Source organism: Salvia hispanica, chromosome 4 (genome assembly GCF_029641045.1).
Source record: "Salvia hispanica isolate PSC_SH4W2 chromosome 4, Shi_PSC_v1, whole genome shotgun sequence".
Taxonomy (NCBI): domain Eukaryota; kingdom Viridiplantae; phylum Streptophyta; class Magnoliopsida; order Lamiales; family Lamiaceae; genus Salvia; species Salvia hispanica.
Window position 1 is genome coordinate 18,743,626 of NC_142695.1, and position 23,370 is coordinate 18,766,995.

Here is a 23,370-nt window from a genome sequence, read left to right on the forward strand (position 1 = left end):
TTTTACTTCACTGAAATCGAAAAACAAAGCACTACAAGCATGGATAAACAGACACTTCACTCTAACACTAGAATACTTCACTCTAACCATGTTTTACTTCACTAAAATGGAAAAACAAAGCACTACAAGCATAAATGACAGACACTTCACTCTAACCGTGGAATACTTCACTCTAAGCAAGTTTTACTTCACTCCAATGATGTACATTGTGCATATATTGCATATAATGACAGACAAAACAGAGGCAGTGAGGATTTGGATAGAAACAGTTCACTTTGTAGCCTTTTTAGAGCATTAATGACTCATTTTTATTACACTTTTGAGAGATTTTTATCTCAATGCAAACTTGGTTTTTGTGTTAAGCTCAATTGCGAATAAATTCACTTTTATATGTGTTTGTTTTACTACTTACAAGTCTTTAGTTCACTTATTACATGTTTTGGCTCATTTATAGTGAAGTAATATTGATTATCGTGTACTGTTTTCCATATCAGTGAAGTATATTGAGAGTACAGTGATGTGTATTGTGAATATAGTGAAGTATATTCTGCATGCTTAGAGGAAGTTTAGTCTAACTATGTGATCACACCCACTTCTACTAGCTCATGTGGCAACAGTGAACAGAATTCTCTTTTTGTTACGATTACAACATCATTATCAAACAATATGTTGTCCCTGTTCAAACATGCTTGTCAGGGCAAGAATGAGATGAAAACTTCACTATATTGTTTATATACTTCACTTTATAAGACATATAGTTCACTGGATGTGTATTTTTACATTACTGAAATGGAAAAATAGAGCAATTTTTACTTCACTCTAACCATGTTTTACTGGAATGGAAAAACAAAGCACTTTAAGCATGGACGACAAACACTTCACTCTAACTCTATAATACTTCACTCTAACCATGTATTACTTCACTGAAATCAAAAAACAAAGCACTACAAGCATGGATAAACAGACACTTTACTCTAACACTAGAATACTTCACTCTAACCATGTTTTACTTCACTAAAATGGAAAAACAAAGCACTACAAGCATAAATGACAGACACTTCACTCTAACCGTGGAATACTTCACTCTAAGCAAGTTTTACTTCACTCCAATGATGTACATTGTGCATATAGTGAAGTGTATTGTGCATATAGTGAAGTAAATAGCTCGGCAGTGAAGTAAGTAGTGAACGAGATATTAATGTAAAATAAGAACTGACTATTGAATTTAAATTAAGTTTTGTACAATAGTTCATGAACCCCATGTTTTTCTCACATTCTTTATAATGTTGTGATGTTGTTGCCAAATTCTTGAATGACTCATGGTTTGTTTCCGACAACATTAATGCGCTGCAATACTTTGCTCTTAGCCTTTGGAGTATTCCCTTGCTCCTTGTAGATAATCCACATTTCCAATCTTGTTCCCGCTCACCATAATAACATTCCATATGTCTCATCAAAAAAACTCCACAATCTTCTACATTTGATTTTGTTCTCCAAGACATTTTTAGCCTCTTTATGTTCACATCCTTTATTGATTTGTATTGCACGTGATAACCCATTTTTGTCAAATAATGACAAAAATACATTCTCTGCAATATATTATCATGAATATCAGAGATAGTTCACTGTAAAGAGTATTCTAGTTCACTGTAATCACAAAATACTTCACTATATATCATTTATACTTACCACAGTTTCAGGTATGCTACCATAATTGATTGTGATGTCCTCATTGTTACCATTCTTTGAATTGTCAATCACCACTATGCTTTTAGTGCTAAATCTGAAGCATATGGTGTAGTTTTGTTCTGCAGCACAAATTGGAAAGAACACCTACAAAGATGATAACAATTTCAGAATAAAAACAACCAGTGAATATAACAAAAAATCTTTTGTATTCAATATTTACCAAATCTACGTCGACCCACTTGAAATACGGAATTTCTTTAATCTCATTTTCTAGATTGCTACAGAATCTATCAATTATGGTGTTGATATCCACCCCATCAGGCCGTTGTACAACTGTATACAGCTGAAAGATGAGACAAGTCAAATCTGGATAGAAATAATTCACTATAGTGAACATATAGTGAAGTAAACATGCTTTATAATGAACATATACCATAAAGTTCATTTTTCAAAATTTATACTATTCTTACACATTGGTATGTTGTAAAAAAGAGGCGCCTCGATGAAGATAGAGCCATGTATTCTTCCATGTTATTCAAATAAGAAGCCCACGCGTTGATCACACCTACTTCTACTAGCTCATGTAGCAACAATGAACAGAATTCTCTTTTTGTTACGATTACAACATCATCATCAAACAATATGTTGTCCCTGCTCAAACATGTATTTGTGTTAACATTTCTTTTTTATATTTTTTCTTCTAAATAAGAACTATAATATAAATCTTACTCATTTAATTTATGTGTTGTCATAATCCAGAAAAATATATGTGACTCTTGCAAGCTAAACTTTGTTTTTCCCTGAACCATTCTTTCATGGAATGGAGATCGCAGTGCAACGGATATTCTCTTCTCAGCTTTTGAACGTACTGCCATTTGTTCAATCCTAGCACTTGCCTGTCAGAGCAAGAATGAGATGAAAACTTCACTATATTGTTTATATACTTCACTTTATAAGACATATAGTTCACTGGATGTGTATTTTTACATTACTGAAATGAAAAAATAAAGCAAGTTTTACTTCACTCTAACCATGTTTTACTGAAATGGAAAAAAAAACACTACAAGCATGGATAAACAGACACTTCACTCTAACACTAGAATACTTCACTCTAAGCTTGTTTTACCTCACTTAAATGGAAAAAAAGAGCACAATAAGCATTTTATCAATTCTTACAATATCCGGATCGTGAACTACTAATTGGGCCGAAGGATTTTGGTCAGCTTCTTTCAATTCTGACTGAATGTAGTCATCATCATCACCTATCGCCATGAACGCTTCTATTGCAGATGCGATTTGGGCATCCACATTGTCGTCCTATTTTCATAATAAAAAAATAATATCAAATATAAATACCACAATACACATGTATAAGGTATTTGTATACCTTCAACTGTGTGGTTTGTGATGCTCCTTTAGTTAGATCTGCACAAAATTCATTTGTCTCCTGCATATAGTGATGTGTATTTAACCATAAATACAAAAACTTAAAAGGTAGATATAAACAAGAAGTAAAAAAGTATTATAAATTAGAATACAACATCATAGAAATATTTTTAGTTCACCCTGAATCAAATGTCAAGTTTTAAAACACAACAGACCAAAATCAAAATCAAATTGTTTACATCATTCCAACACTTCAACTTATGTCTTTCTTTTCCAAGTTAATTTCTGGCAAAATTGATGTGCCTTCAGCCACTAGTTTGATCTTTTCATCATAGATTTCCATCATTTTTTCCATTAGATCAATCCACTCTGGATTATCCTCTTGATCGACTTCCATAGCATGTGTCATATTATCAATTGGATTTGACACAGCTTGGTCGCCTTGAGCAACCTCGACACACCATCCTAAGGGCAGTTATAGCTAAAGCAATTGATGTCTTTGCCAGTTGCCGGAGCATTCTTTATAGAGTTCATCATTTTTTTAATAGAAGCTGAGCCTCCCTTATTGAACTTTTTACTTCATCATTTGAAGGAGCTTCGGTTGTTGACAGAGTATTCCCAGGAGCTTCATTAGTTGAAGGAGCTTCGGTTGTTGGCAGTATTCCAGGAGCTTCATCAGTTGGTGGGAGACTATTCCCAGTGGTAGAAGGGACAGGGGCAGTGACAATGTTTGAATCATTATTGACATATAAAGCTTCAATGGAGACCGGGTCAACAATGCTTTCTATGCTTCCTCGGCCTATAACACCACCATTTTTAAATTCCAACTGACCTCTTTCCCTAAGAAGGGTGGTTGTCCAGTTCCGGACAGTGGGAAATCTTCGAACCACCATTCTCGTCCTGTAGACAACCCTATCAACATTGCAAGCCTGCAAAAAGGTTCAAACATGGATGATAAGCTGGGACGACAAACACTTCACTCTAACAGTAGAATACTTCACTCTAACCATGTTTTACTTCACTGAAATAGAAAAACAAAGCACTACAAGCATGGACGACAAACACTTCACTCTAACACTAGAATACTTCACTCTAATCATGTTTTACTTCACTGAAATGGAAAAACAAAGCACTACAAGCATGGACGACAAACACTTCACTCTAACACTGGAATAATTCACTCTAACCATGTTTTATTTCACTGAAATGGAAAAACAAGGCACTACAAGCATAGATGACAGACACTTCACTCTAACACTGGAATACTTCACTCTAACCATGTTTTACTTCACTGAAATGGAAAAACAAAGCCTACAAGCATGGACGACAGACACTTCACTCTAACACTGGAATACTTCACTCTAACCATGTTTTACTTCACTAAAATAGAAAAACAAAGCACTACAAGCATAGATGATAGACACTTCACTCTAACACTAGAATACTTCACTCTAACCATGTTTTACTTCAATATAAGGAGTGCTTAAAATAGAAAACTCACCAATAAGAAAGTGATGGGTCCAGTGAATGGAGTGGATTTGTTCTTCTTTTTCCAGCTATCATGTGTTGTGATTAGCACATTCAAAACATAGTTGTACCAGTTGTACTTTCTCACATTGGAAATGTTGTCTATATAGTCCAAAATACGTCCATCACAAATCCCATTTGCAGATGGTGAGATCAGCACAGAGTCCAACAGTACAAGAAAAACTTTTTTAAACAACTCACCACCATCTACATCAGTATCAAGCTGGTCTTGCAAATCAGTTGCGTATATTGAATTTCTGTCCTTCTTCACAGCTTTTGCAATGTTCTGCATATCATCATTTATGTAATACTTCTTTTCAATATTTATCTTTCGCTCCCCTCTTGGCAATCCTAAGGTCGCATGCACATCCTCCTCAGTGATGTGCAACGGTTCATCATCAATTAACTTGATTCTTGTGCAGTTGTCTTGATTAAAATTCTCCAGGAGTGAAAATGTCATTTCCGTAGGAATACTTCTGATCTTCAGATGGATAAGCTGCCCAAATCCCATCTCTTCCAGCGCAGCTAGTTGTCTTTTGTTCATCTTCTCTATGGCATCAACTAGATTTTTAACTCCTACCTTGACAACAAGTTTTGGTCTCCTGATTTTAATATTTTCAAAATCATCCGACACCATTTTTTTCTTTCCTTTAGCCTTACTCTGCTTCTTTGCAGCAGGCTCTTCATTGTCATCATTTAAACCTTTTCTCTTTGAGGCTGGAAGAAATAATACAAAAAAAATTACTTCACTGTACTGTATCACAAACACTTCACTCTAATACTGGAATACTTCAGTGTAAGCATGTTTTACTTCACTGAAATGGAAACACATAGCACTACAAGCATAGATGACAGACACTTCACTCTAACACTAGAATACTTCACTGTAAGCATGTTTTACTTCACTGAAATGGAATTACAGAACACTACAAGCATAGATGACGGACACTTCACTCTAACACTACTTCACTCTAACCATGTTTTACTTCACTGAAATGGAAAAACAAAGCACTACAAGCATAGATGACAGACACTTCACTCTAACACTGGAATACTTCACTCTAACCATGTTTTACTTCACTGAAATGGAAAAACAAAGCACTACAAGCATAGATGACAGACACTTCACTCTATTACTGGAATACTTCACTCTAAGCATGTTTTACTTCACTGAAATGGAAAAACAAAGCACTACAAGCATAGATGACAAACACTTCACTCTATTACTGGAATACTTCATTGTAAGCATGTTTTACTTCACTGAAATGAAAAAATAGAGCACTATAAGCATAGATGACAGACACTTCACTCTAACACTGAAATACTTCACTCTAACCATGTTTTACTTCACTGAAATAGAAAAACAAAGCACTACAAGCATAGATGACAGACACTTAACTCTAATTTGTGCCATATACATAATATATTTCATTAAGATACTAAATAATTAATAACTCACCTTGAGGTCTATCATGAATATACTTCGACCTCTTTTCAGTATAATCGGTAGTATTTTGTTTGGAAGGTTTATCCTCCCGATTCTTCATCCTTTTCTCTGCAACATCTGCTTCATTTGTAGTAGAAGCTGTAGTTTTTTGTTTGGAAGGTCTATCCTCCCGATTCTTCATCATTTTCTCGACAGCAGCTGCTTCATCCTCCCGATTCTTCATCCTTTTCTCGACAACAACTGCTTCATTTGCTGAATCTTTATGACCTTTCATTTGTTCTATAGAAATACATAAAATTAGAAGATTCTTTCTTTTCATATGCATACAACATATAGAATCAAAAGACTTGTAATTATTTCATGAAACCTTTAAGTATGTCGATTGGTACAACCTCAGCTGCAATTTCTGCTAACCTTTTTTCCACTGAAATATCAAGCATAATACAAAAAATTTTACTTCATTGTATTGCATCACAAACACTTCACTCTAAAACTGGAATACTTCACTCTAACCATGTTTTACTTCACTGAAATGGAAAAACAAAGCACTACAAGCATAGATGACAGAAACTTCACTCTAACACTGGAATACTTCACTCTAACCATGTTTTACTTCACTAAAATGAAAAAACAAAGTACTACAAGTATAGATGACAGACACTTCACTCTAACACTGGAATACTTCACTCTAACCCTGTTTTACTTCAAACCAATGAAAAAACAGAGCACAATAAGCATAGATCACAAACACTTCACTCTAATAATGTAATACTCCCTCCGTCCCGCTTTAGGAGTCCCGGTTGAGTCGGGCACATGTTTTAAGAAAAAAGTGTTTGAGTGTGTAATAAATAAATATTGTAGTGGATGTTGGGACCAACTTTTAATTGAGTGTCCAATGAATAAATATTATAGTGGTTGTTGGGACCCACTTTTAACACTTTTTTATTTATTGTAGTGGATGTCGGGATCCACTTTTAACACTTTGTAGGTATTTTTATTAATTTATCTCAATCGGGACTCCTAAAGCGGGACGCCCAAAATTGATCAACCGTGACTCTTAAAGCGGGACGGAGGGAGTACTTCACTAAATGAAAAATAGAGCAGGTAGTTGTTACTCACGATCGGAGTCTATGGTTGTTGTTTTTCTTTTTTTTTCTGTCGATCAAAACCTACACAAAAAATAGAAGTAGTTAACTGTAGTAATTAACTGTAAGTAGATGTTCATATGTTCAATTTGGATTCCATAATAAACTATTGCACATCTCACTTATTAAAAACTGTCGGTGTTTGAATTTGCAAAATTCTCAAAACTAACTTTTATTCTAAAACTAAATCTAAATTAGAATGAGAAATCTAAATCAGAAATTAGTAGAACAACTTACATTTTGAAAAATCTTTTTGATTTGGATTCATTGTTCGACTATGGATGGAGGCGACGACGATTGCAGCGATGATGGATGGAAGCGACGACGATTGCAGGGACGAGAAGACGGCGACGATGGATGGAGGCGACAGGAAGAGCAGTGATGGCGGGATAGATTGAATTCCGTAATGAGAAATTGTTAACCCTAATTTTATTAGTGAAATGTCCATTATACCCCCGCCTTGTATAGTGAAGTAAATCTGTGATAGAGTGAACTGATTACTCCTTCAAATTCGAAAATCACATGTGTTAAAACTAGCCCTTGATTTTCTTAATCTTGTGGCTATGATTTATTCTCTAGTTATATACTTAATGGGCATTTGCCCCATATCACTACTCAAAGTCAATATCACTAAATGTGTATGACTTCAATTTTTGTGGCCTTAAGATATTATTAAAACATATAAATAGATTTCATATCGTATAATATAAATAATTAAGTATTTTACAAAAATAAAATATGTAAAACATCAAAAACTGATTTTGATTTTAAAAATAAAAATACAAAGTATATAAAAAAGTTTATATATAGTGGAGTATAATATTCGAGAAGTTAGTTTAATGCATATATAAATAAAATGTATATGTAAGAATACATCATCAAGCCAAGCTATATTGCATTTGTACTCATTCTGTACTGTTGGGTCCCGATGGCACACATCCGAACTAGAAATTAGTATGATATTGTCTGCTTTGGGCAAAGCCCTTGTTCTTGGGGTACTTCCCAAAAGGCCTCATACTAATACAGTTGGGGTAGCCCATTTATACACTTGCAAGTCTTGTTCATTCTCCAATGTGGGAATTGTTTGCCCTCACAATCCTCCCCTCAAACCAAGACCACCAGACCAAGACCACATGTGTGCCTCATGTTACAGGTCACCCTGTCACCACAGGTCTTGGTTGAGCTCACGCAGAGACATTGGAGAACTTGCAAGCGCAACCACAGAACCGCGAGCCACACAGGCCCAACCCTGAACTAGGGCTCTGTTACCACTATAGGGATCAGATCACTCGGGATTCGCTAATTACCGGGACCTCTTTTATTGAACGATCTCTGAGATGGCTAATCTCAGAAGTTACAAGCCAAGTACAAGAGTTGTTACAAGATTACAAGTAATCTACAACACTAAGGAGTCTAGCTATTACAGATTGTAACCCTAATTGGAACCCTAACTCTTTCCAGAATCTTGACCAATCTGGAAACCAAGTTCTCGCCAATTAGAACCTGCACACTTAAGATAGACAAGTTAGAACACTAACACAAGATCCTTTCGGATCTAAGTAAGACAAGAAACAGCAACTAAGACAAAATAGCAAGGATATGGCTCAGGTTACAACGGTGACTGCACTAGGCCAAGGACCTCCCCACACGCTTCTACCACAAGTCACAAAGTGAGAACCAGTCGAATATACTCAGGGAACCAGATCCACAGTTTCACCGAGTACACTACCACACAGCCTTCTCAACACATGAATCACCTCCCATCTCTTGGAACACAGCTTCTCAACCCAGAGAACCTCAGAAGAAACCTCCAATCACAAGATCCAACACAGAAGTTGGACTAAACCCTATATCTGAGAAGGAGCACTCAAGAACTCACACACTCAAGATCTAAACCGATGACACTCTCTAGAACCGAGAATCAACGGTGGAAATAAAATATCGGAGAAGATCGCCGGCGAGAGAGGCCGGAATCTAGAGAGAGGTGAGAGAAGTCGGAGTTTACAAGAGAGAGAGAGAAACGCCTGGAATCGAATGAATGAGAATCGGATGAGTCTAGAGACTCATAACAAACACACACATCAATCCAACGGTCACGGAGCGCGATCCATGTGAAGGCTGCTACGTGGACGCATCAGCACCACCAAATAAGTACTGGACCTGCACAGAACGGGCTCAACTTATTATAGGCATTGGGCCACACATTAATTAATTGAGACAAGCTCAATACAATTAATATACAGATCCAATAAGCAAATAGTCCACATAATATTTAACATTCTTCACCTTGGACTACTTTGAGAGCACATGGGGAGAGTCTGAGTCTACTGTTGTTTTCATCATGTACGAACATTTTTCATATGAATTGATTGAATTGAATTCAACAAGACAACAACGCGTGTGGCCGCTGTTTATTTGCAAACAAACTACTCCGTACTTCATCAAATGACAAATTAATTAGAGTCAACTAGATTGTGTCCCATTATTGCCTAAACATTTTGTAGTCAAACAATGATAAAAATAATGAAATCACTTCAATAACTAAATTAATAAAAATTGACAAGGTTCAACTTCAAAACATGGAGTAATTAAGTATTCAAGCTAAGAGTCAAGACTCATTCACCCCTTGTTGGCATTATCTCTACTCTCTAGAGACAGCCAAACAGCTAGCTGAATATTCCTAACCTGCTTAAGACTTGATCTATAGTTTACATCCTTGTCTCATTTTTGTGATCCATCACAATCTCCCTTTCAGAAAGCTCGTGCACAGTTTCCACCATACGTCCATATCTGGCTCGCTCTTCTCCATCCTCGTCTTACCCTCTTCCCCAACGGACTCCTGTCGCGATAAAACCATACACAAACACGAGTTAGATAGATCAAACCAATATGAATGGTAATTATTGCATAGTAGTAATTAAATTACCTCAATGAATTGGCAATTGGAGAGGCGGTCAATAAGGTTCGAGAGGATGCCCTTTGTGTATTCGGGATGGCCTTGGATGCCCATGATGTGATCTCCATACCTAAACATCTCGACTCCGGTCCTCTCAGACCATGCTAGCACCTCTGCCTCCGGTGGGAGGGTCAAGACCTTAACGCAGTTCAGTTAGTATTCGGAACATAAAAACCAAGTTGAAGAGTTGAAGGAATCAAACCTCATCCCTATGGCATTCAATGATGGAAAGTGAAGTAGGCAGATTGAGAGATGTGAATATCTTTGATGGATAAAGTTGAACTTGCGTGATTCCAATGTCCCATCCTCCTTTAGCCCTCCCAATCTTTCCTCCAATAGCTCGTCCTAGTATCTAATCACACATCAAAATACCCTTGTCACACACAAAACATAAAGATCAGCAACACAATCAGCCTACTATATACACCTACTCATTTTCTTATCATCATGTCGTGAATTTCAAGTCTTTAGCTTTTGAAAAAGATACTGAAAAGACATCACAATATACTCTAATAAGGATATAATGTAAATAATTCTTTCTAACTTGTGAATGATAAAGAGTCCAAAAAACATCAATTTTGTCAGAACAAAAGTTGGTGGTCTTAGGTTTAACCCAATATAGAAAACATTAAGTAGTGCAGAAAGTGACGTGGATGATCAATAATGGAATTAGCTAACCAGACAAATTATTCTCATCCACTAGTTTGTCCTGAAAAAAGTTTACAGTTACCAACTATACTAAATATTGCTCACTTCCCATGTGTAAATTACATGGATTTTCTTCTTTTTGTTACTACTACTTCCGATAGAATCTAGTTTTACACACAGAGACACGCACAAATTTAATCAATAGAAGAAAATCCAATGGCGAGTATAAGCAATAAATGTAGCTAGTATTAAACAACATAATTTGATCTATAAACATTTATATGTAGTGTTCTTATAGCAATATAAACATTAGTATATTCAATCTTGGTTGCTTCGTTAATGGGTGTTATTATACTGTAAAAAAACAAATTGGAGGTGGCGTGGCCGCAAACAAATCCAGTTGTACAGCATGAATAGGTGGAATCACAATAAAACCGAAAGGCTAGATATATGCAAACGTCCACTTGTGTACATGCAACTTCTAATGGAGTAGAGTTTTTTTTTGCTTATTTATCGTAAATTTTGAATTGCTTGCTACAAAATCAAGTGATAATTTATGAGAGATGAAGATAGACTCAAACCCTTTTTACACATTTTCGGCAGCAAAAAATTAAAGTTTGGCAACTTTACAATGTTTTGACCCTTTCTCTCTCTTTTTCTTTTCATTTTCATGCACAAGATTAACGGAAAACACGGGAGTGTTTAGTAACCTATTGGTTTCACATAAATAATTCCATAGTCCAAATAAATATACATTTATAGGCCCCATGAAACATTTTTACTAGACCATTTCTATATTTAAAATAAATATAAATGACGAAATAACTTCTGAAAACCTCGGAAATAAAGGAGGAAAATCAATAGTCGTGGATCCCTAATTGTAGCACGCCAATATCGTAAATAGAAATGAAAAAAGAAGGTCTAAATCAGGGGGACCAAACTTAGATAAAAAAAAAACACACATACTCCCTAATTCATTGCAGTTTAAAAAAAATACATGTTCGAATCGTCAACTGCAACTAATACAGTATATAAAATAAAATAAAAATGACCTGATGACCGAAGCAAATACCGAGAAGCTTCTTATTCATGGCGCGAAGCTTGTTGAGCAGAATGAGGAGGTTGCAGATCCAGAGGTCGTCGGCGTAGGCGTCACTGCAGCTGCCGCTGATGACAAAGCCGTCGTAATCGGCGATCTGATCGTCGGCGGGGAAATCGCCCCTCGCCACCCTGAAAAGGTCCCAGCTCTCACCCTCCTCCTTCAGCATCCTCACGAACACGCCGTAGTATCCGCCGTAGAGCTTCTTCACGTATTCGGAGTCATCGGCGCAGAGGAGGATGCCGAATTTCTGGCCTCCCATTCTCTCTCTCTCTCTCTCTCAATTTGATAGTATTGTTGTAGAGAGAGAAAGGGAGGAAGAGTCAGACAGGAGGAGAATGAAGAATATGGAAATGGGTGTGCTTGATCACCATACTCATTTCAAATCACTTATTTATAGACTATAGTAGCACGTACACATCTTTTTTTATATGTATCCTCGTTTTAATTTTTCAATAATCCTAAATAGCTCGAAAATCCTATCAGAATAATTCATTATACGGAACTTATGTTAAGTACTTATTTGTAGGCTCACTTATTTTTATCATAGATAGTATCTATTTATTCTGTGAGCTAATAAATTAATTAGCCTTTACTTTGTTTGAAAAATAATTTATTTATAGAAAAGAGTTTGACATTTTCTTGGTGTGATTTCTCGAAATCAACTGGTAATAATATGTAACGGGATTATTTAAATTTCGCTGTCTTAACTACATAATAAAAATGTTTGGAATATGATTCGGTGAATAAGGTCTGATCATTATAAGTTACATATATACGATTGGGTGAATTAACAAATGGTGAGGTGTATACCATTCCTAATTATTTAGTGCTAAATTATTTTTGGTGTAGATAATAGACAATATCTCAGCTCCCTAATTATATTTAGGGAAATGATTTTTTTACATAATTCTGTATATATGCTATAATGTTCTTATTTTTATTTTCAATAATTATATTTAATGGTTTTACATATACTATAAACTAACAATAACAATCAATCCCTAAAAAATAAAAATTAACTTTGCTCCATGTGTTCCACAATAAGAGCCACATTTGGTAATAATATATAACATGATTATTTAAATTTCACTGTCTTAACTACCTAATAAAAATGTTTTGGAATTTGATTCGGTGAATATATCATTATAAGTTACTTATATACGATTGGGTTAATTAACTTTTGGTGTATATCATTCCTTTCTGGCATATACTAGTATTTATACTACGATTTTAGTGCTAAATTGTTTTGGGTATAGATAATAGACAATATCACAGCTCCGGACTCCCTAATAATATTTAGGGAAATGATTTTTTCACATAATTCTCTGTATATGCTATAATATTCTTATTTTTATTTTCAATAACTATATTTTATGGTTTGACTATATAAACTAACAATAACAATCAATCCCTCAAAAAATAAAAATTAACTATAATTTTATAATAATTATCTATCCTTAGAATTGTGGATTTCATAATAATCGAAAATTTGATATTAGACGAAGAACTTAATTGGATGTTGGACGAAATGTGGGATTAGAAAGATCAAAGATTTTATTATGGTGTAAAAATTTTGATGTAAATGAAGTAATAAGGATAAAATTATAATATATAGCTTCAAAATGGGATAAAATTTAAACAATGAAACATTAAAATGAACTATGGAAAGTATGCCAAATTTATTGGCAATTACATATACACATAATATTTATAAAAATATAAACATACAAAATCTTGAAGTGAAATAAAAAAAAAAATGTACTCATATATATTGCGGGAGCCATTTTAAATTTGATAGGATTTCTTTTCTATTATTTGGATTGTTAATTAAATTTTGTTAACAGTGAACATATTATGTTAAATTTTCTATATGAATAATAATTATTATGTTATATTAAAATTTAATTGTAGTTATTATGAAAATTTTAAGTTATGATCATACTTTTTATTTATGTAGATTACAATTATATTCTGCATATATAACAAGAAAAAAGATAACAATCCCATCTAATTCAAATATCAATAGTATATACTGTAAAAAAACTAAAAATAAGAAATAAAATTTATATGCATAAAAAAATTCAAATAAAAGAAATATAGGCCAATAAATTGATGAAATCTTCCATATATTAGGTGTATTTAGTTTCCATAATACAAATGGTTATTAATAACATTTGTCAAAAAACTATTAGTTGGTCACACCAAGTCATATTTTAATTTTTAAATTAAAAATTCAAATAGCAATGGAGTAAGAAGGTCTTTACACAAAATAATACTGCTACTACTATATATTTCAAAATTAATAAATAATAAGGCAGAGATATTATGTGACAAAAAACTTATTTACATGTCATTTTGTATGTGTAAAATCTCGTAAGGGAGTGGGGCCAGGGAGGCCCATGGTCCCCCCACTAATTTTTTTAAAAACCTAGGGCTATTTTAGTAATTTCACATTAATTATAATTATAATATATACAATATTAAAGATACATTTCAGCAAAATTATACTCCATAAATCGTTTTCTCTTAATTAGTATTCTCCTTCTGCCGCAGTTCTACTCCTTCTGCAGCATAACTGAAATCTAGTTATCTAAAACTAGGTATATTTTAAAACTCAAATATAATTCAATTGATTTTTCTATATATGTTGTTTTTTTGTTTGGCTGCAATAGTTATGTAAATTGAGACCTAAATAATCATATTCAAGCTCTAAAATTGGTATACATAAATTTCAAATGGGGAGAAAGAAGATAGCTTATGTAATTCAATGGCTACGACAATTCTATGTTGGAATTCTTTAACCCTTATTCTTAATTTGATGGGTATGTATTAATAGTTTTACACTTTGATTTGTGAGAGCAACATTTTAGATTTGAGCATATTGTATATTTTGTTTACTCTTTATTCTTTTAGTTGTGAAGCATAAGATGAACTTTATCTTTTTTTCTGTATGATTTATATTTTGCAAACTTAATCAGTGTTGACTATTTTTATAGGTATATGGATCGTTATTTCAAGAAACTTTCTTCCGTTGATTCTTCATCAGTTGAATGGTTGCTTAGTTCCTTATATGGAAAAGGATGTGTTTGTTAAAGTTACCAATAAAACTATTTTACATGGATTTCAGAAGATGAAGAATAGAACACAAAATGTCATGATGTGATTGTATTTAACTTTTACATTTTGAACCTTATAATTTAATTTATATAATTTTTTTAAAATTTAAATTTGGATCCCCCATGATGAAATTTATGGCTCCGCCACTTATCTCGTTACGGGATATTGTTACTGTTTTAGTTACAGTTTCATTGGAATGATAATGAATCAGCATATTTTATTGGTGTACAAATTTTAAACAGATTTAGACCATTGATTTTTCCATTATTTACAATTATTATTATCAGAAAGAAACATATATTGACACGTGAATAAGTAGATTATTATATTTCAAAGTAACCAGAAACTGACTAGTATAAAGCTCGTATGTTAACATGCATGTTTTATTAGTAATAGGTAAAGAAGAGACAATCGCATAAATAGTATTGTAGGCTAGTCGTATAACTTAAACAAATATAGATTCCACCTTTTGAGGAAATATTTTACTTCTATTCATTTTATATATAAGCATATTTATTAAAATATACTAGCACGTTTAATATGTTATAGCAATGTTTTACACATTACAGCTAGCTGGGCCTTTTTTATACTCCGATTTAAGATATTCATAGGCGATCCAATTTTTACTTTTGCTTGCTAGTTAATTAGTTCACATGTAATGCATGTATGAGAGTGATGAATTGTAATTCATCATTTAATAGCTAACTATAACTAGTTTAAGGCAATAAGATTTTAGAAAACGTGTGGTCTACAATTTGCCACGTGTAATTTTCATTTTTATTAATAAAATAAAAAAAGATAAAAAAAAACTCCAAATTAGGATTTTTGGATGAAAATGTCAATATATATAGTGTTTCGAAAATATCAACACAATGCTTTGAGAATGTCAACACAATGCTTTAATAATGTTAACCCATTACTTAGACATTCTACATGTATTATATTGACATATTTTATATAGTATGTTGACATATTAAAAAATTACTTATATCAACATACTATATAAAATATGTCAATATAATACATGTAGAATGTCAATATAAGTAATGGGTTAACATTCTTAAAGCATTGTGTTGATATTCTCAAAGCATTGTGTTGATATTTTCGAAACACTATATTGACATTTTTATGCAAAACCCTAATTTGGCGTCTTTTTTTTATCTTTTTTTATTTTATTAATAAAAACGAAAATTACACGTGGCAAATTGTAGACCACACGTTTTCTAAAATCCTATGGCCTTAAATTAGTTGTAGTTAGCAATTAAATGATGAGTTAGCAATTGATCACTCCCCTCTAATGGCTATTATTTTGTAGTTAGTAATTAAGTTATGAGTTAGCAATATAACACTCCCACGCACGTGTGTATAATTGTATATTGACGAAAATTTATAAGGTTTGTTTGCATTACATTCTGATTTTTAGATGGATTTTGAAAAAAAAAGTTACGACCTTTGAATTTTGGACTAAATTCCAAGAAATATAAAAAACTGAATTGTTAGAAAGTAGGGCTTTCTTATGACTAACTTAAACATGACTATGTTTTTGTTACACAATAAAACTTAGAAAGTAGGGCTTTCTTATGACTAACTTAAACATGACTATGTTTTTGTTAACAATAAAAGTGATCTTGAGTACAAATTTATCCGACGGTCGGGTGTTTGAGGAAAGTTGGAATATGTATAATTTTTGTCTAACTAGAGTTTGAGGCCTTTTGGGAGTGACCCTAAAGCAAATCCGTGCGGGCTTGACCCAAAGCGAACAATATCACATTACTATTCTAGTTGACAATCCGAACAAGTGATTCATTAAGGATTAAAATTTGTGCTAAAGTGTGCTTAATTTGTTACGGAAATAAATGTAGATACCATAAGAGATTTTCTATTTGTCGAGAGAATAAAAATAAAGGGCCTAATATTATATATAAAAATAAGCTAGGTTGATAGGTTATGATCCTCACACGTCGGAAAACGATTGGATATCTTTGTATTTTTTGGCACACTATTTGTGGAGAACTTTTCTGATAGTCTAGAAAATTATTAATCATATTTAGGTCCTTCTCAATTTTTTTTTTCCAATTATGCCCCTAGTCTTAATAGACAGTGACAATCCTATATATAAGAGCACGTGCAATCGCATCTAAACGCTGCTCTACGCCTGCCGCTGGAACGAGTGTGCTCGCTACGGAGAGATTTGGTCGACGGAGTGGCATCACGTGCCCAGCCGCGGTTTGTGGGCTGGCGTGAGCTGTTTGAATTTGATTTAAAAAAAAAAAATTGAAATAAAAGAATTGGAGAGAATTATAAAAGTAAAATGCATAAAAAATAAAATGAAAAGAAATTAAAGAATTCTTCATTCTTTCCACGTAGCTAGAGAGGAGCTCCAGTGTTAATCCTTCAGCTCAAATTACATCGGAGATGAGAAAGAGATAATCTCACAATCCAAATAGTAGTAGGTAGTCTTACAGTATCTATGGGGCTCCTCACATTTGCTCTTCTTAATCTTGGCTGGTACATTTCAATTTTCCCTTTCTACTCATTCTTTACTTTTATTTAGCACTGATTTAGTATATTCAAATGCTTGAGTTCTTCAAATTGATCGACCTTAATTTCGCCTTCATTTTCTTGATTTTCCCTCATGACACATGCATGTATAATCCATTTCTCTTTCTGAACATTTGATGCAGGCCTGCAATTGCTCTGTGCTATCCCCTGTAAGTTCTGTCATTCTGAAATGTAGAATTGGGATCATTAGATGATTATTAAGTGTTAGTGCTTGATTTCTTTTTTCAGGCTTGCTTCAATCTGGTTCTAGATATCACATGAGGAAGATGGTCGAATATTGGACACTTTTCTCATTGTTTTCTCTCTTTGAGTTTGCTTTTGTCAAAATCAATGAGTGGTCAGTGTTGCCCTTATAGCTCTACTTCTATTAATGATTGCCTTTTTCTTTTCTGTGGAAATTAGTGTTAGTAATTAGCATGTGTTTTTTCCTTGTTTGATTGTTTCCTTCTATGCCATTTGTTTGGTGTATATGTGTCGATGATCATTCCGTTGCATGTATGGTTGATTTATGCATCATTTCATTTGTTTTGGACAGGACACCTTTCTGGCCTGGCATAAGACTTGCCGTTAGTTTGATGTTAGTGATGCCTCAGTTTGAGGGTGCAGGCCTTGTACGGCCATTTATTCATGGGTTTGGCATTCTTAATGAGGAGAGACTTTGTAAGAGAAAAGCATTTTTGGATGTAGTAGAATGGATCAGAAGCTCTGGAAAAGCTTATTGTATCACAGGTTAGCATTTGTTTCTACCCCTTTTGTATTAATGAATGATCATTTGGGTGGTTACATTCTGTTCAAGTCCTATGGTGCCGTTGAGTAGCAAGAATGTTAGTAATTACTTTGATCAGAAGCTGCAGGTTCTCTGTAAACAGTCTATTACTTGTGCTCGGGTTCTGAATGTAACATATGCTGTTTCTAATGTTATACAGAGGACACCACCAGAAGCAAGAGTGCAAAATAGACACCCTGAGACTCCTCTCCAAAATAAATCTGAGCAAGAATGGACCTGCAATTTATGCGAGATCACTGGCGTCGGTGAGTCCATGCTGAATGCTCATCTTCGAGGGAGCATGCACAAGTCCAAGCTTGAGTTCCTGAGAGAAAATGATACAAGACCCTTGCCTTCGGTAACTTGTCAAACTCAATCAGCAAGCTCTTTCGATTTTGTTTTCTTAAAGTATTGATTTCAAAATTGATGCTTCTGTTACTGGTATTTGAACCAACACACACCTTCATTTCTGCTTCCTGGTATCTAAAGGGAACATATGATGCTGCCGAGTTTAAAGGGAGAATGCCACCAAAAGAGCCAGAGAGTTCTCACCTCAACAATGCTTGGAAACCATGGTACTGTGATGTATGTAAAGTTACTGCCGCGAGTAAGTCAATGTTTAATGCTCATCTTCAAGGGAGTGAGCACAAGTCCAAGCTTGAGTCCCTTAAAGCAAGCTTGCCTGACGCTAAAGATACTGGACCCTTCTCGCGTTTGGTAACTTGTGAATCTCAATCAGCCAATTGTTTTTATTTTGTATTTTTCCATTGATTGAGTATTGAATTTAAAATTTCTGCTTTTGTTGCTGGAATATATTTGAAAATATAGGAAACTGAAATGCAGTTCCTTATTATCCTTTATGCGATTCAAAGCAGGAACATGCAATCCCTTTATTTTCCTTTAAGCACTTCAAAGCTATCACAACCTCTCACCCTATGCCGATCTCACCAATCACTGTTCCTTTCAGTTGTTATGCTTATTCAAACTACCGAGGAGAAATGTTGAGCTAGGTTATTTTTTCATTTCTATCTGCAATGTCGGTGCAGCACATGGAACCAGTTTCTGCTGCTTGTGACCTGAAAGCAACATATGCAGCTTCTGAGGCTGAAGAAATAATGCCCCCAAAAGAAACTGCAGATAGGCGCCTACAAACCACCCTCAAGAAAGCTCAGCCAGAATGGACCAGTGATGTATGCAAGGTTACTACCGAGAGTGAGTCAATGTCGAATAATCATATTCAAGGGAGCCAACATAAGTCCAAGCTTGGGACTACCTTGAAAGCAAGCTTGCTCGAAGCAAAAGATACAGGACCCTCATCTTTGGTAACTTGTGAATCACAATGCACCAATATTATTGATTTTTCTTGCGTGCGTAAGTATTCTTTTTAACATTGCTGCTATTATATTTATGAAAATTTAAGAAATTACTGATATCTTAAATATAAGAAACTGAGCAGCAGTCCCTTATTGTGATTTTATGCACTTCATGGCAGGCACAGGAAAATTAATCTTTACAGGCTGGTTTAACTTCTTTAACCACCTTTCACCTTTGCTGATTTTACTAATTACTCTTCCTAATTTGTTACATTTGTTCAAGTCCACTGAAAACCATTGAGCAAGGGTATTTTGTCATTTCTATCTGCAGCAGCAGGTGCAGCACATGCAGCCGGTTTCTGCTTTTGTGGAAGAAGAGATTATGCCACCAAATGAAATTGCAGAAAAGGGACTTCCAGAAACCCCTATCCTCGAGAAATCTCAGCGAGAATGGACCAGTGATCGATGCAAGGCCACCAATGAGAATGAGACAACCTGGAAGCAAGCTTGTCTCTCGCAAAACATACAGTACCTTCACCTTTAGCTTATGAAACTTAACCTGCCACCTATTTTGATTTGTTTGCGCAAGTATTGATTTTATTAGTGGTTAAGTTTTAAAAGAAACTACTAGGATCTTAAATATGAGAAACTGAACAGCATTCCTTATTTTATCTTTAGGGGACGCTCACTTTTCATGATTGATTATATTTATAATTGATTATATACATGATTTGAATATTTTTCTGCTCATTACTAGGATTTCCCCAATCCTACCATAGGATGTTCCAAGGTTCTATTTCATCTTAGTAAACAATACTATTAGTGTATACTATTTTTATCTATCTAGGCTAATCCACAAAGGTCTTCATAGCTGTCACAGGCTTCTGTCAAGTTCTTCATCTTTGCAAACCAGAGTAATTTCTTTTACAACCTGTGCTGATCTCAGCAAACACTTTTTTTCCTTTCAGTCGTTATGTTTGTTCAAAGTAAAGAATGCTGAGAAAAAATGGAAACGTGACAACCACTAGTGAGATAACATTAAACAGTAATCTTCAGGGGAGAAAACACATGGCCAAGTTTGTGGCCACCATGAAACAAAACTTGTTTGAACTTGAAAAGCTTACTGTAAGCAAGGTAAGCAGCTATTTATCATGATAGAATCAGTTCTATTGGTGTTTGTTTACTCGAAGCTATTTGTGGAGTCTCTGATTAATTCTTTTCCCTTGGACACAGACTGGACATGTAGATTGCAGATATTATCACAGAGATGTCCAAGTTGTGGAATCAGAGGTAAAAAAAAGGTTCATTGGCATTGCATAAGATATGCTCCATTCATTTGTTTGCTAGTCTCATTCAAGCTGTTACACTTTTAAGCATGTTCAGTTGAATGCTCATCTCCAGGGAAGAAAACACAAGTCCAAGCTTGAATTACTGACAACCAGAAAGGGAGAACTGGTTATTTTACAGGTTGATGGGAAGTTTAAATACTGGTGCATTTTATGTGCTGCAAAGCTACCTAATGATTTATCTTTGGCCTCTCACGTCGGAGGGAAACGGCATCGATAAACATGACATTTAGGCTTTCAGAAGCACAAAATATGGACATCCATTATTATTGAATTCAATAGTGATGAAAAGATTGTAGGACCTATCTTTCCTGCGATGGATTGAAATATTGGAATGAATGTGATGATGTGCTGAGTGGTCCATTACTTATCTCTCATAATTTTTGTTACTGGAGTAGTTTTTTTTTCATTCAAAGCAAAAAAATAAATTTGGCATGCATGCGATTTATTAGTGTGTTAAGTTAGAAGATATAATAAAGTAGAAAGAGTCATGTTTTTAATTTTAGAAATACATCTCTTTAATAGAATGAGTCAGTGATACTAATAAGTACTACTCCGTATATATATAAATACATTCAATTGTAAAATGAGAAGCTGTACATTCGACATCGATGTCACATACAATTTGAGCTAGTACAAATATTAATCTATTAATGTATAAACACATGTAGTATGAAAGATGTTACATTTAAATTAATATACCAAAATGTCACTTTTAGATCGTCAAGAATAGGATAACTATTACTTGCGTCTCAAAATGTCCCATAAAAAGACTAGTTTTGCCGTTTTAATATGTCCCATAAAAATAAATATTTTTAATTTTTGATAAAAAAAAATTCCCTTCTAATAAGATATGTCTCATTATTCACTAACAATAACCCAATCACTTTTTCTCTCTGGATCTCTAACCTATTTTACCAATTAATTATTGTCACCCTAAAATGTGTGTTTTATGGGACAGAAGTAGAAGTAGTACTCCCTATGTCCCATTAGAAATGAAACGTTTTCCTTTTTAGGTTGTCCCAATAAAAATAAAACGTTTCCTAAAATGAAAACAACACTCTCTCTACTTTTTCTTCTTTCTTACTTTACTCTCTCTTCATTAACTCATAAAACACCACTGCATAAAATCTTGTGCCGAAAACCAAATGCTGCATATTTATTTAGACGGATGGACTAGATTCTTCTAGTTTCAACTATCACAATGAGCTAGTAAAGAAAGCGTATCCACAATAATGAAGGGGAAGAAGAATGAGAGGGAAATTAGGGGGTGGCGAGGAATTAGAGAGAAAAAAGTGAACTTTGGTTCTTGTGTTTGATACTTTGTATTCTTCAAATTGGTGTAAGAATCAATTTGGCTGGGACCAATGAGATGAGGAAGAAGAGAGAATGATGAAGAGGAAGAAGAATGAGAGAGAAATTAAATATTTTAATGAAGAATAGAGAGTAAATAGACTACATTACTTTTCATGGCCATTAAGTTATTTCTATCCAAAAAAATAAAAAAGTAGCTCAAATGATATTAAGTTAAAGTTGACAGTCAAAAGATATTTTCAAATATTACGAACCAAAAATGATAGTTTGGCAAAGTTCGCGGACTAAAAAAAATGTTCCCTCTAAAGAAAGTACATTTATTTAGTTAAAAATAAGTGATTGACCTTTCTTTAGAAAAGATATTCACATTTAAATGATCACATAGAAAAAAAAAAGTGATGAACTTAAATAATAGCTTGATGAATCATTTTCTTATCACTAATTGATTTTAGTATGAAATCTCACTTTGAGTTGATTGAATTTACCTCCACGTATTGGGTACGGTTGAATGAATGAGATTGTAGATAGTCATGTTAAATCTAATATGGTATTAAAACAAGCCTCGTACTCAAGACAAATGTTACGTGATTAAGTTGAGATATTAATAATTAAGATAGATGGATCATGTTCAAATATTATTAATAATTTCTAATGTAGTAATATATTAAGACACTTTTATAAAAATGGTGCATCATTCATCACGTAATCGTGGTGGTAATTTGATCCTCCAATTTATTTATTGATTAAAAGAGAAAGTACATGTCAAAAACTTAATCACTTGGGTCTTGGAGAGGGTTTATTTGGTCATTCTTAGCTGAAAACCATAGCCAAACATCACTGGGTCTTGACCCGTGGGGGATCTATCATCTATATATAATTAATTAATTATACATTATCATGATATTTTTAAAATAGTAAAGTACATTATCTTCGTGTTTAACAATCGATATCCTTATAAGAGCTGTCACATGACGCCAGCTTAGCTATGCAAGGGTTTAATTCTACTAAATTCAATGAGAAATATATTTGAATTTTCAGGTTTACCAAAAATT

At 33.9% G+C, this 23,370-nt stretch overlaps 4 protein-coding genes across 5 annotated transcripts; 1 reads left to right on the plus strand and 3 right to left on the minus strand.

Moving 5' to 3' along the window:
* Window positions 1-575: 575 nt before the first annotated feature.
* On the minus strand, window positions 576-3,142 carry LOC148927408 (uncharacterized). The gene is made up of 8 exons (XM_089056578.1): window positions 3,077-3,142; window positions 2,866-3,006; window positions 2,419-2,585; window positions 2,160-2,340; window positions 1,910-2,032; window positions 1,690-1,833; window positions 1,357-1,589; window positions 576-675 (listed from the first exon to the last, which is right to left on the minus strand). The coding sequence occupies exons 1-8, from the start codon at window positions 3,140-3,142 to the stop codon at window positions 576-578; spliced, it is 1,155 nt and encodes a 384-aa protein (XP_088912704.1).
* A 186-nt stretch (window positions 3,143-3,328) lies between these two features.
* LOC148927409 (uncharacterized) lies at window positions 3,329-6,323 on the minus strand. Its single transcript, XM_089056579.1, has 4 exons — window positions 6,062-6,323; window positions 4,577-5,319; window positions 3,647-4,004; window positions 3,329-3,540 (listed from the first exon to the last, which is right to left on the minus strand). Exons 1-4 carry the CDS (start codon window positions 6,321-6,323, stop codon window positions 3,329-3,331), a joined length of 1,575 nt encoding a protein of 524 aa, XP_088912705.1.
* Window positions 6,324-8,489: 2,166 nt separating this feature from the next.
* On the minus strand, window positions 8,490-12,270 carry LOC125193226 (gamma-glutamyl peptidase 5-like). 2 transcript variants are annotated; one of them, XR_007171546.2, is made up of 5 exons: window positions 11,851-12,270; window positions 10,353-10,502; window positions 10,121-10,288; window positions 9,880-10,033; window positions 8,490-9,354 (listed from the first exon to the last, which is right to left on the minus strand). XR_007171546.2 is itself a non-coding variant. In XM_048090988.2 (4 exons), exons 1-4 carry the CDS (start codon window positions 12,157-12,159, stop codon window positions 9,932-9,934), a joined length of 729 nt encoding a protein of 242 aa, XP_047946945.1. In that variant the 5' UTR covers window positions 12,160-12,270; the 3' UTR covers window positions 9,707-9,931. The 2 variants fall into 2 exon arrangements, 1 of the variants encoding a protein (XP_047946945.1); XM_048090988.2 differs by lacking the exon at window positions 8,490-9,354 and having other exon boundaries at window positions 9,707-10,033.
* Window positions 12,271-17,395: 5,125 nt separating this feature from the next.
* On the plus strand, window positions 17,396-21,363 carry LOC125193225 (uncharacterized). The gene is made up of 11 exons (XM_089056235.1): window positions 17,396-17,525; window positions 17,702-17,728; window positions 17,808-17,916; window positions 18,115-18,308; window positions 18,506-18,703; window positions 18,835-19,062; window positions 19,392-19,667; window positions 19,990-20,186; window positions 20,627-20,792; window positions 20,892-20,948; window positions 21,060-21,363. Exons 5-9 carry the CDS (start codon window positions 18,620-18,622, stop codon window positions 20,646-20,648), a joined length of 807 nt encoding a protein of 268 aa, XP_088912361.1. The 5' UTR covers window positions 17,396-17,525; window positions 17,702-17,728; window positions 17,808-17,916; window positions 18,115-18,308; window positions 18,506-18,619; the 3' UTR covers window positions 20,649-20,792; window positions 20,892-20,948; window positions 21,060-21,363.
* The last annotated feature ends 2,007 nt before the right edge of the window (window positions 21,364-23,370 follow it).

Excerpts from the sequence above, each read along its gene's own strand:
- LOC148927408 (XM_089056578.1), bottom strand. The coding sequence starts at position 3,142 with ATGCAGGAGACAAATGAATTTTGTGCAGATCTAACTAAAGGAGCATCA. Across the intron at positions 1,834-1,909 it reads AGTGGGTCGACGTAGATTTG|GTGTTCTTTCCAATTTGTGC; the intron begins GTAAATATTGAA and ends TCATCTTTGTAG. Across the intron at positions 676-1,356 it reads CTCCAAAGGCTAAGAGCAAA|GGACAACATATTGTTTGATA; the intron begins GTATTGCAGCGC and ends ATGTTTGAACAG.
- LOC148927409 (XM_089056579.1), bottom strand. The coding sequence starts at position 6,323 with ATGAAAGGTCATAAAGATTCAGCAAATGAAGCAGTTGTTGTCGAGAAA. Across the intron at positions 4,005-4,576 it reads GACCCATCACTTTCTTATTG|GCTTGCAATGTTGATAGGGT; the intron begins GTGAGTTTTCTA and ends ACCTTTTTGCAG. Across the intron at positions 3,541-3,646 it reads TTCAAATGATGAAGTAAAAA|GATGGTGTGTCGAGGTTGCT; the intron begins GTTCAATAAGGG and ends AACTGCCCTTAG.
- LOC125193226 (XM_048090988.2), bottom strand. The coding sequence starts at position 12,159 with ATGGGAGGCCAGAAATTCGGCATCCTCCTCTGCGCCGATGACTCCGAA. Across the intron at positions 10,289-10,352 it reads TTGAATGCCATAGGGATGAG|GTCTTGACCCTCCCACCGGA; the intron begins GTTTGATTCCTT and ends AACTGCGTTAAG. Across the intron at positions 10,034-10,120 it reads CCAATTGCCAATTCATTGAG|GAGTCCGTTGGGGAAGAGGG; the intron begins GTAATTTAATTA and ends TTATCGCGACAG.
- LOC125193225 (XM_089056235.1), top strand. The coding sequence starts at position 18,620 with ATGCTGAATGCTCATCTTCGAGGGAGCATGCACAAGTCCAAGCTTGAG. Across the intron at positions 18,704-18,834 it reads ATACAAGACCCTTGCCTTCG|GGAACATATGATGCTGCCGA; the intron begins GTAACTTGTCAA and ends TGGTATCTAAAG. Across the intron at positions 19,063-19,391 it reads CTGGACCCTTCTCGCGTTTG|CACATGGAACCAGTTTCTGC; the intron begins GTAACTTGTGAA and ends ATGTCGGTGCAG.